Source organism: Condylura cristata, unplaced genomic scaffold (assembly GCF_000260355.1).
Source record: "Condylura cristata isolate star-nosed mole 26May11 unplaced genomic scaffold, ConCri1.0 scaffold00007, whole genome shotgun sequence".
Taxonomy (NCBI): Eukaryota; Metazoa; Chordata; class Mammalia; order Eulipotyphla; family Talpidae; genus Condylura; species Condylura cristata.
In genome coordinates this window covers 42,852,290-42,865,368 of record NW_004567108.1, presented here as the reverse complement: position 1 = coordinate 42,865,368, position 13,079 = coordinate 42,852,290, and the positions used below count along the sequence as shown (strand labels likewise).

At 33.2% G+C, this 13,079-nt stretch overlaps 1 protein-coding gene across 1 annotated transcript in view; it reads left to right on the top strand.

Annotated features, from left to right (window-relative positions):
- Nucleotides 1-13,079, top strand: part of CWC27 (CWC27 spliceosome-associated protein homolog (S. cerevisiae)) — a 142,884-nt gene that overhangs the window by 76,280 nt on the left and 53,525 nt on the right. The window contains exon 11 of the mRNA XM_004678268.2: nt 3,324-3,427. Coding sequence (XP_004678325.1) covers nt 3,324-3,427 — 104 coding nt within the window. The remainder of the gene's footprint in view (nt 1-3,323; nt 3,428-13,079) is intronic.

Genomic DNA, 13,079 nt, shown 5'->3' with positions numbered 1-13,079 from the left:
GAAGTACACTGCTGAGGGGAGCAGCGGGCGGGTCAGGAGAGGTCTGCCACGCCATGTGGTCACCTCCGGGGCAAGCGGGAATGGAATTCATGCGGAAGTGGCTTTAGCTTCTCAGTGCAGTGCTTTAACCCGCTGCGTCACCAGGGAGGGCCATTAAGGGTGATTTTTTAGAAGGGATTATTTTTTCATTGGAGCAGAACCAATAACCCACATTTACCAGATTAAAAAATACACACAATGCCGAACTATTGGGTGAATAATAGTGATAGCATACAAACCATATAAAATACAAATGAATTCAAATTAGAAACATACCTATTAAGAAAGAAATTATAAACTTAGAGTTAATAGCAGTTGATAGAGGCCATTTCTTTTATCATTCAAGCTGAAACAAGGCTCTGAGAGAGCCAAAAATATGTCTGATCCAAAGCAAGTTGGCAGTTTGGCAGTGCAAGTCTTACAAATATCACTCTCATTTTAACAAATATATTTTAGTGCCAGTAGATAGGATCAGTGTCCAGAGAATATAAGGTTGGTAACTCTAGTCTGTGATCTAAAGACTAATTTAAAAATGTACACTTCATTCTGAGAGTTATGCATTCCACATACTGGCAAGTGGTGTAATTGAGGAGTCTTAAGGATTTTGACCATCTTGTAAATCTTCAATCACTTGAAAATTTCAGTAGAATCAAGTATTTTTAATAATCTGCATAGACCTACCAACCTCTATGTTGAGTTACTTTTTTTGAGTTTTACTTATCATTGTACAGATTGTATAATTATACTTCTTATGCACTTAAATGTACTTCAGTAGTGCATCTAAATATTTGGCTATTTAGGGATAGATTTTTGAAAGCTAGAATTATGTACTCAATGTCCTTCTAAAAAGTCTCTAATCATTAGGAGGAAATGGTTTCACAATTGAATAGGGATTTCAGGAGGAATAGATTTGGATAGAAAGAGAGTTCAAGTTTGGACATAGGGAGTTTGTAGTTATGTTATATCTAGCCTCCACTAGCCATCTAGAGCTGGGCCCTTGAAATGCAACTAGTCTTTGAATTGAGACATGTTGTGAGCATAAAATGTATACCAACTTTAGGATATTTTATACAAAATATAAAATATTAATATTTCTGTATTGACTGTATGTTGAAATAACATTTTCAGTCTGTTGACCTAAATAAAATATGTTGTTAGAATTAATTTATCTTGTTTCTTTTCATCATTTTAAAATCTCTTGGTTACTAGGAAATTTGAAATTGTGTATTTTAATAATCATGAATAAATATTAAATATATGTCACCTGATATTTCTGTTCAACAGTACTAATCTACGTAGAGATTTGTAACAAATAGTTAGGATGATAGTTGATATTATGAGATTAGAGAAAAAGTCCTGTGGACAATGTTTAGAAATGAGTTATGTGCAGGCAATTATAGGATAAGGAGAATGAGTAATTAGAAGAATTAGAGAATCAAGATTCTGAAGTGGTACTTAAATCTGATCTGGACAGAACTTCAAGAAGGAAGTTGTAGTTAATATAACTGAATGATAGGCTGAAGAGGAAGACTGAGAAAGACCACTGAATTTGGTTGATACAGAAGCTCTTTCACTGGAGTATAAAAGGGATAGATTACAAGAGATAAAGAAGTGTGAGGTAGAAAAAATAGACTATAAAACTATTCTTCCAGGCAAGTAGTCCACTTGTGAAGGTAATCACTTGACTGGAACAGAATCAAGGAAATTTGAGCATGTTTAAGGACTGAATGAAAGAATCAGTGAAGTAGGAGTTCTTAAAGTTGTAAGAAAGAGATGATGATGTCTGTAGTAATGTCCAAGTGTACTGAGTCCCAAACAGCAGTGCATATTGGAATTGCAGGGGAAATTTGTTATAAGACGAAAATTCCAGATGACATCCCACATAAGAAAAATCATATTTTCTGGAGGTTTGTCTCCTGGGATATGTTACTAACATATTCTTCTGAGTATTAGCTAGATCCATAAATACAAACAAGAATATTAATGGTACTGGTAAGGACGGCAGTGAAAAGGCTGATATGGCATTCAGAATGCATAGAGCTCATGATACTAACAGTAGGATTGGCAGACCGTGAGCTATAGTTAAGGAACAGGCTTTCATTATTAGAAGTGTAAGCATAGATTCAGTAGGAATAAAAGACTGAGAAGCTAAAATGGTAGTGTGTTTTGATTAAAGAGGTAGGTTTCAGAATTCAGGATCTTGGAGGCTAAAGAGGTAAAAATAGCATTCTGTGTTTGATGTGTAAAAGTGGTAAATTAAGTCATACATATTGGAAGACCTATAGTTTCATGACTCTTCCACAAGACAGTAGTTTTTTTAAATATGAGGTCTGGGTATCAGGAGGAAGCACTAAAGGTTAAATCAGTGTGGAATTATTTGGATTTAAGATTCCAATCAATCTTGATTTGGATGTCTTTAAAGACTTTCCAAAATGGAGTGTTTGCTTGCGCTACTAGGTCTTTAATCCTCTCTAGCTTTGTAGCAAGCAAGCAAATAGATTATGCATACAAAATGTGTAGTTTTTCATTATTCACAAGTGACCATGAGGATTTATGACATGGGTAGTTAGTAACTTTTTCCAGGGCACAGAGTGTAATCTCTTGCCCTCAAGCTGCCTTGTAAAACTAGTCACTTAGCTAGTGACTTGTAGTGAAGTCAACATTCATGTTTCAGTTTGTCTTTAATATATGATTGTGTTTATCATCAGAATACTTCAGCATGGTAGGTTTCATAGAGGAGGATATTATTTGCCAAACTGTGATAGGTTTAAAAATTGAGTTTTAAAATTAAATGAGTTAAATTTAAGCACTGTACCTGGCTGGCATATAATAATTGCTTATTAAGTGGTAGTTACTAGTGCCAGTTCAAGAAGTCAACAAGTTTTTAAGCCAGATTTTTCTGTGTATGCCCAGGTTTAGTGAATAATATTTACATTAAAAATACTGTTTTGATTCAGAATCTTTGTGTATTATTAACCGAAAACTAGAATTAATTTGCAACTAGAGGAAAATGTGTCATTGATCACTTAACCAACTTACTTTTGATATACTTAAAAAGGGGTATATTTTATAGTAACTCATGTTATATTACTATTATGAGAAATTACAACTTTGTAAATGTTTCCTTACACAGATACATATACACAGAAACAAAAATTAATTGCGTCACACACTTTGTTTTTCATAGAGGTATATAGTGTGCCTAAAAACCAACAATTCTGTGTTTTGCTGAAAAACTCATTATACTATATAATCATAGAACTGTTTTTTTTTTTGTTTTATAGTGAAGAACTCCGAAAAGAAGCAAGACAATTAAAGAGGGAACTCTTAGCAGCAAAACAAAAAAAAGTAGAAAATGAAGCAAAACAAGCAGAAAAAAGAAGTGAGGGTAAGTGCACGTGTCATGTTTTTATATTTACTTTGAATTTCTTCCCTCCCTCACCTCTTTCTTCCTTCTTTTCTCCTTCTTCCTCCCTCCTTTGTGAGTTGATTTTTGCCTTTTTAAAAACTATTTTTTGACAGTTTACCACTGAAATAACTTTCCACCAAGGACTTACATATGAGAAATATTCAATGCAAACAGGATAATACATTCCTAAAAAGGCTTAGTAAGAACTAACAGAGTACTTGACATCAGACAAAACTTAAAGATTGCCAGAGCACAGATCTAGAAGTACGTAAGAATGCGATATTCGTTTTTCATATTGCATAACTTTAAAGCATTTAAGTAAAGTGTTTATGCCCTGCTCTTGTGACTTGTGTAAGCATTTGTGCATTGAACTAACGAGTATTAAATATAAACTCTCATTTTTGTTTTGCTTTTTCTCTAATGCTAAGACACAGAAAATGTAAAATATCGATAAAGTTGATTAAAACAGTACACACTTATACAGGTTAAATATTTGGAACCCCCAAATCTTTTTTTTTTTCTACAATAATAAATTACATTGTAGGTTGAGTAAAGTATACTAAATTGTATTTAATGAGTTTGTGTTGCACATTATCTAGATTCACTTGCTTTTGTAAGCCATGAAATATTTTTGTCCACTAGCTTATATAACAGTCGCTGGAGATACATCACAGAATAAAATAGAACATCTAGCCTTAAAAAATACATATTCTAATACATAATAGCACTGGTTTTGATGGGGCACAAGTAATACCATGTAGCTGTATAAAGGACACATAGTTCTTAGTTATATGCAACATGGTCCCTTTGAGTTACAGTAAAGGAAGGACTTGAAAGATTCAAAATTATTACATCTGTTTGAATGAAACTATTGAGGTGATAGTTCCTCAGCCTTTTATTATCTTTCATACTCTTGACAGTTTGAAGAGTCCAGTTAGATATTTTGTAGAATATCACAATTTGAATTTGTCTACGGTTTTCTCATGATTATACTAAGATCATGCTATGTTTTTTACACAAGAAGTGAGATGCCATCCTCTGTACATTATATCGAAGTAACAAGGTGTTAACATCTTTTATTGATAATAAAACCTTGGTTCAAGTGGTATCTCTAAACTGCTACACTTAAAAGTTACTCTTTTATCTTGAGATTGTAATTATTTCAGGTAAGGTACTTTGGGAATATTAAAATATCCTTTCTTTTTTAAAAATTAATTTTCTAACATCTTGTTAATTTTGGATGGTATTTGACTTCTCTCCTTGGGTGTGGTCCCCACAGTTCTCCTACTACGATAGCACCTGTGGTGCATTTCTCTGTTCCTTATGCACTTTCCTCCCCTATCTGGACATCTTTCCCTCCTCCCTCCTTCTGGATGCCTCAGATCTATGGTTACCTTAAAAGTTTTGTCTTTTTCCTAAAACTTTGTTCAGTCTCTCTATATTCCACATGTAAGTAAAACCATCGATATAAAATATGCTTTCTCTTCAAGTCTTCATCTTACCTGGAGACAACAGTTAGTGTTAGAGTGGTACTTCCCTACTCCCAGACTTCTTACTACTTCTATTACTTAGAATTCTTCTTATAGAAAGAGCCTGTTACTCTGTTATTTATTGTTATCAACATGGGCTATGTGTTATAGTCCCAAACTGTCATTATTTATTTTAGTATCCAGACAGGTTTGGCCATTTTGGCTTTTCCATGTCCACTGCTGTATCCTTTCAACTTGCCCCCATCCTTTGAATGCTTTACTTTTTGGCAAGGATACTGCAGGTTGATGTGTTTTTTTCTTCTCTAGACCTTGAATCATCCACTTTTCCACAGAACTTTGGTTCCTCTTATTGGAGCATTTATTTACAAACCAAAATCTGGGCACTAAGTCTGCCTCATAATTTTGATGGTCATATTTTTAAAGTGGTATTCGGTGCACTTATTACTATCATCTTAGAATACTTAACAAAATTCACTGATTTGTGTATTTCAGTGAATGTTATACTGCATTGAAATTTTTAGCTCCCATGCTGTTTTTAAGCGTAGTAGCCCTTCTTACCCCATGAGTAAAAGTGATACCGTGAATAATATCACTGTTTAGTGTTATGGAAACAAAGAATTTTAGGCATCCTTAATTGTGTGTTAGACCTTAACCTGTCTTACCCGCTGTTTTTTCCAAGGTTAGAACTACATAAACTCTGGGAACAGATCCAGAGGTTCCATGCATTTGCATAGTAAAGTCACCACATGAAAACAAGTTACACACTGTAGCTTAACATTGGCTATATTACCTACATGCATCAGTTGAGCTGAATACCTTCCTGAGCCTTTTCAGGAAAGATTTCTTGATTGGGCTATATGACTCCATATCTGGGTTTCATAGAGCATTCTTTTTCATTCCAAGACTGAATTATCTGAGTATTGTATCTGGATGATTTAGTCTTTTGAACATTGTATGCCATATAGCAAGTGATTTAATTTGCCAGTGAGCACATAATAGATACTAAAAAGAACCTTTGAGTATCTTCATGTTTAGTAAATTGTTTGTGTAATAGTCTTGTCTTCCATATTCATTTCTATCTGATTGTGAGTATCATACCAACTAATACAGAAAGAATAAAAAATACATTAATTTTGGGAATTTTTATAGTAATTTTTAACAGTAAGACTAGGTGCTTGTTGTTATATGTAACACTTTGCTATAAGAGTGCTTTCAAGTAGTATATCTTCCCAAAAGCAAAAGGAAAATGTTAAGACTTAATTCCAGTTATTAACAGTGAAATTACTTGTCTGTGACTCAGTTATCTTATCACAACTCCAGGGCTATATTGCCTGTGCACTCCTCATAGCCCTTATTTGTAATGATAATGAGAACATTTAGTAAATTTACAATACTCTACAAAAATAATAATTTTAGATTTGTAAAGAGAAAAGCTATCTGTGGCTCCATTCTGTTTCCTATCCAAATCCTAGAATTCGTAAATAATAATTTTAATACTGTTTTGTGTTAGTTTTAGATAAAGCCTATAATCAGTACAGCTGTACATGAGTAGTACATAATTAAAATTAAAAAAAAATTACCTTTTTTTTTCACAGTTGCATGGACTCATTTACTTTGTTAAAAAGTATATGTAAAAATTTTTTTAATTGGATCACTTTTTATTTGCAGTGCCATTGGTTTACCTAATCTGTGTGTAAATCTAATAATATTATTTCCTGGTTTTACTGATTCATCTGGCAAGTCCAAAATTGCCAACTAGTTACCACTTCATCGCGGAATTTACTGCATTATCACTTGGATTAAAAGTACTTAGTAAAAATACCTTAAGAACAAGAAAGCTTTGTACTCTAATGTGCTTGTGTTAGTATAGCTATATTTTCCCATCTTGTGTGAATGGAAGTCTATCATATACTTAGCTCTGATAGGTTTTTCTTTAGGGCTTCTGTCATCTTAGGAAATCACCTATAATCAAAGAATAGTATTCCTATGGTTTTAATCATATTTACCCAGTTTTCTGGGCTAGATCCTTAGCTAAATTTATATATACAAATAGAAAGTTTTATTCCAACAGTCTGTCTACTTCCAGATCTGTTTTGTACCATGAGTAAGTTACTTTAAAATCAGGACCCACCTATTTTTCCATACATAAGATTAAAGATAAAATAAGATAGCTTTTCCTGTTTGTTAATATTTATTTCCTTTGCTCTATTAATTCCTTCAGGTGCATTTTAACAGCAAATTAAATAATTAGTTCAAAAGAAAGAAAAATCTGTTTCTTTTACATCAGTAAATTTGGGCCCCACACATTTAAACATTCCTAAATACAGTGTCATTTGATATTACTGATGGTGATACTGCCATGGGTGTATAACACTGCCAATGTGCAGCTCTTTTATATAACAATCATGATTCAACAAAGTTGTCCCCCCAAAAGGAATTAACCTATGACCCCAAAACTTCTGAACACCTGCCATAACAAGAAAACCCACATTTAAAATTGACATGTTATTTTAATTATCAATGTAGAAAAAAGCTTCTCTGTGGTAAAATATGTTTGGGACCATCCATTTTTTTCTCAAATCCTTCTAGTAAAGATCAAAATCTACTATTCCTTATACCACAGGATATTATTAGATAGAAGATAAAATGATATATTTATATAAGAAAGAATGTATTACATAAATATAACTTCATAATTCTTGCCATCGCTTTGCAATCTTGTTTACTTTTCAGACTTCAGGTAACACATAAAAGAACGCTTCAGTAAATCAAAGAGAAGGTCAAAGAATAAGACTATTATTATAGCTATATTATTAATTTTTTATAATAGCATGAAATTTAACTCAAACAGTTACATTTTTTAGTTTAATGCAGAATCTCCATGTAGTAGAGAATTAGGTAAACAAGGAATGTGGTGTTTTACTTTACATACCAGCAGTGTCAAATGAGATGTACTGCAGGACACGCCTGTTTACAGCTAGGGAGTCTCTCTAGTCCCACTGTAAATCTTCCAGACCTGTGTATAGCAATTTTTTGGGGGGGAGGGGGGTAATAAATTTTGCTAAGATTGATAGTTAATTAGAGGTAGAGTTGGTTTCCTGTGTTGGCTCTGTCAAGTTCTTTAATAAACTATATAATCCTTTTGTTAAATTATGTTTCTAAGTTCTTTCCAGGTCTCTTTAAGTTTCATCATATCAAAACTAGTACCAAACCGAACATAGTCCCACAGAGATACAGGTTTGGACCTATTCTTTAATGAGCTTCAGGGAGATAAGGTGTCAGATCTTCTTTTCAAAGTTCTAAGCATACAATACCTGCTCTATGACTAGTGCCAGAAATTAGAGGAGAAAGGGCAATCTGAGCTTGTACATCAGGAAAGAATTTTAAAGCCTCTTCATGAAACACATCCCTAAGGTGCTTAGTTCCTCTCAAATTGCACCGGGCCATTTCAAGTTAAGTCAAACTATCTTTTTTAATACTGGATTAACTCAGACTAGGGCCCCTCAGGCTTATTAGGGTGACTACTTCGCATCTCTCTTGCATATAATGTTAAACTTGCTTAATCTTGGTTTTTATAAGAAACCGAAACCCTTTTGGAATGTTAACTCTATGTTATGCCTGTTATTGCAAAGAAGTAATTCCTCTCATTGATCAAACTGGCCCTTTTTTCCATAGCAGTTCATTTTGTTCAGGTCCTTTGAGTCACCTTCATTGTTCTAGAGGCCAGAAATGTCAGACTTGTTTTCCCCGTAGTCTAATCTTTGCCCCTGTACTAACTTTAATGTTATTTACAAAGAAAAATAAAAGTTAAAAGAAAAAGAACAGTGCATTTGTGCTTGACTGATAAAAAGCCTCTCAGGCTAACCATCTGTAATATACTATTTATTCTTCTTTGGGTCTGGTGCTAAAAAAATTATCTAGTTTTAAGTTCAACATAACTAAAAGAATAATAAAACAAGGGAACATATTATATGATAAAAAAATCAATAATTTTGAAAAGTAAATAAAGAAAATGAGAGCAAAGCTGATTGTGACTCTAATTGAACTAAAAAAATAAAGTAGAAGTGAATAGAGACATCTATTATAGCAGCAAATACAAAAACATAATAGTGAGATTATGAATATATTTGCTGTAGGTGAGTGTCTTTATTATTCTCTGAAAGCATGTTATTAATGTTCATTTTTGTAACCCTGATTATTTGGCATTTATTATTGTTTAATAACAGAATAAGCAATGATTCTAACCAGTTTTTTTTTTAAGATTTATTTATTTATTCATACAGAACTAGGGATGTGGAGGGTAAGAGATGCAGAGAGTGAGAGGATTCACCAGAGACAGAGTGGGGGACAGAACAGGCAGATCATCAAAGTATACTGCTGAGGGGAGCAGCGGGCAGGTCAGGAGAAGTCTGCCACGCCATGTGGGTCACCTCCGGGGCAGGCGGGGATCAAACTCGTGCAGAAGGGGCTTTAGCTTCTTAGTGCTGCACTTTAACCCGCTGCACCACCGGGGAGGGCCCCTAACCAGTTTTTTTTAAATCATCTTAATTAACTGAAGTTAAGATTTTTTTTTTTTTAATGAAATTTTCAGTTGTGTGGAATACCTCATTTCCTGGAAGTTCTAGAAGAATAAAACTTTTCTCCTTAGTCAAGACAGTCTTAAGTAAAATGGATCCATGTCATTTCCCTAAAAGAATTTAATCTTTTGGCAAAGTGAGTAAGAATGATCATCTTTAATTTGAGAGTGCAGAAAGTGCTTTGTTCTTTTTTTGAGGATAGTCCTCAAACTTTCTTACTAAATGCTGTGAGAAAAACCTGTTGAATTTTTCTTTGAAAATCCTACATCATGGGTATATTTAATTTTTATATGTAGTGAAAATAAACTCTAACCAATCAATATGTTTTAGTAGTTAACACAGGCCTCCTCAGTTGCTGCTTTTAAGACCCAGTGTAGTAGGGGATGGGAGCTCTCTGCAGCCCTTCACTGTTTTAATATAAGTTTTAAATAATCATTCTTTCTACCCAGTGGTTAATAAAATTAGAATGTAGAAAACTTGACAAGAACCTTTATCTTATATTTTTAGTAACTATAATTTGCCCTTTGTTATTAATCTTGATCCAGTTAAAAAAAAATAAAAAGGTTTGTTAACTAATATAGATTAATATTACTCTTTGGCCATATCTGTTTCCTCTTTTTAAAAGCTGTTTTATTTCCTCCAATTGTAAAAGTAACATATGTCCTTTGCAAACATTATCAGAAAGGTAGAAAAAAGCATAAAGCATAAAAAGTAAGATGAACTGCTATCAAAGACAACCAGTTAATTTTGTTTACTTCCCTGTACTTTTTAAACTTTATTCCAGAAACATATTATTTTCCATGATATTATGTTATTGGGCTCTTATAATACATTTTTTAAAAACTTTCGAAGTTAGAATTGACTGGTAGCTCTTAAATAGGTAACTTGCATTTGGGGATATTTCTTTCTTTTACTTTTCTTGTACCAGACAGAGTAAGATATATAGAAAACAATGGGTTTAAAGTAAAAACTAAGTAAATGTAATCGAGAGATAAAAGTTTCCCACAATTTTTTTCAGCTCTAAGTTTTAGAAGATTTAAGTGCTAACACCAGGGCCCCATCTCCATAACTGATCTTTAAGACATTTAGAACAACAGCAGCATAATCCTGAGTTGACATTGCCTGCTAGTCTTCTGCCTCCTCATTTCTGAAGTGCCAGTGGTAAATTTGCTAGGAAGCCTTATAATCAGATTAGCTATCTGAGTCCTGAATTGAATAATTACAAATTTATTCGCTTTAGACCCTAAAAAAGATGAGAAGTGTATGTGTCTGTGAGTGTGTTTGTTGTGTGTGTATGTGTTGTTTTCACTTGTTTTATTTAAAATAGCATTTACATTGTCTATGGGAGGGGGGAGACAATATCATCATTAAAGGTTTGATCGAAACCAGCATTCTCCCTTGGGAATGGCAATAACGATTCCAGATTGCTCTCAAGAACTTATTTTAAGTAAGATGTCTTCTCTTTTATGTGACATTTACTGAGGTTTTGCCAAAAATAACATCAACATGTAATATATTTGAGTGCTAAATTTCTTCAACATCTTGCAGCACTTAATCAAATTTTAAAAAGATATTCTTTTCACAACTTTGTAGTATAAACCTGTGAATATTTTGCATTAAAACCTATTTTGGACAGTTTAATCTGTGTGGTATTAGGTTTATTTTTTAAAAAGAAATTAATGCTATATGATGACAGTTTTAAGTGGTTTTATTTTCAAAATTCTTCACATAAACTCCTGGCAGATAATACAGATGCAGCTTTTAAGTATTAGTAGCTTTTCTTGCAAAAACCAGATAATCCCTAAATTATATTAATACTACATTAAAGAATTTGAAATGCCAGAAATGACAAAAGGAATCATGAAGTTCTTAGAACTAAGATGATGGGAAAATATTAAGAATCCATTTTGAAGTACAAAAATAGTTATTTTCATGTTTTTAAATGGTCAAACCAGAGTGTAAGCTTATTTGAAAACACTATGTTGCAGTATGTCTAAAATGTGAAAGTAGGCAAGCCTTAAGGTATGTCCTGAACATTAGAAACTTGAGTGTGCTCCGTTTATTATATATTGCTGTGTATCCCTCACTGGATTTATTTCTTGAAATGAACATCCAGACTCATTCCTCTGTTATATATATATATATATAAATATAATACGCCCAGTATCACAAGCAAAGAGGTAGGACTAGGCCCCTGGCTTCCAGTCCAGTGCCCTTTCTACCACTGTGTTCCACAGTTTGATACAATCTTGAATAAATATAGTCTGTAAAGTTTTAACTACTATTTATCAAAATCCCCTTTGGTTTTGATGAGAACAATTTGTTTCTAAATTCCTGCCTCAATAAATTTAGAGTCCTTTAAAGTTTTTCAAAACCAAACACAGAATTCTGTAATGAGTAACAAAATAATTGACTATTATAGAAAATGTCAGTTTTACAACAAACTGATCTCCTCCCCCATTGTAAACAACTAAAAATAGTGGATACAATATGAAAACATCTTTTTATATTCTCTTACAGACTTATAAGAAGATAAGGAGTACTCAAACTAGGGAATAAATAAAAATATAAACTAACAAAATTAAGTACTATACTAAGTCTGGCATTAATCCTAATGATATTGTTAAACTGGAGAAGCTACAGCATTATTTTTGAGTCTCAGAGCTCATGGGGGAGAATGTAAAACTTAGGTCTTCCAAAGGAAGTTGTATAGTAGGTGACTATCATATAGAGTTGGGGGGTCAAAGGTACCTCCTCCTAGTAGCAGGGAGAATTAGAAATAGCAGAGTTATCTCCTCCCCTTCAAAGAACCACTAGAAAAACTGTTTGTCTTTAATCTGGATACAGACTGTTTGGTATAAGAGCATCTGCTGGGAACTCTGGCCAAAAGACAGGCTTCCAGTCAGTGGAACCTCAACTCACCCTGCCTGTAGGACTTCAAAATCCTTTAGCCAAAAATGTAGTTGGAAATAGTTCTAGATCTTTAATGCCCCCAGAAGTCTAATACAAGCAAACAAATTCTTTCAGGAAAAACTTACTTTATTTCCTGTCCTCACAGAAAGTTCAAAAGCAACTGAGAATGAATGCACACATGCACACATGTGTGCACACACAACCTTGATACTCTGACACAAAGCTGCTAGGAGCAATAGATAGCACAGTCAGACCTAGAAATGAAAAATTGTTGATATTAAAACTTAATAGATTTTATAGAGTTAGACAATTAGTGAAAGATGGATTAGAAAACAATGTATTGGATTAAGCCCAGAAAGAGACAAGATCTTGAAAAAAGAACAAATTTCAGAAGAACAAAAGGCAATATTAGAGACAATATTTGAGAAATGATATTAACTTTTTCTTTAACTAATGAAAGGTTTCTGTTCACTAAGTGAAATCCAAAATAACACTAAAAGATGATAAGGTAAAATAAATCTAGATCTAGAAGCATTAGTTTAACTAGAGTATTCAACACAAATAGGTCTTAAAAGCAGTCAGAGGACCCTCCCTGGTGGCGCAGCGGGTTAAAGCACAGCACTGAGAATCTAAAGCCGCTTCCACATGAGT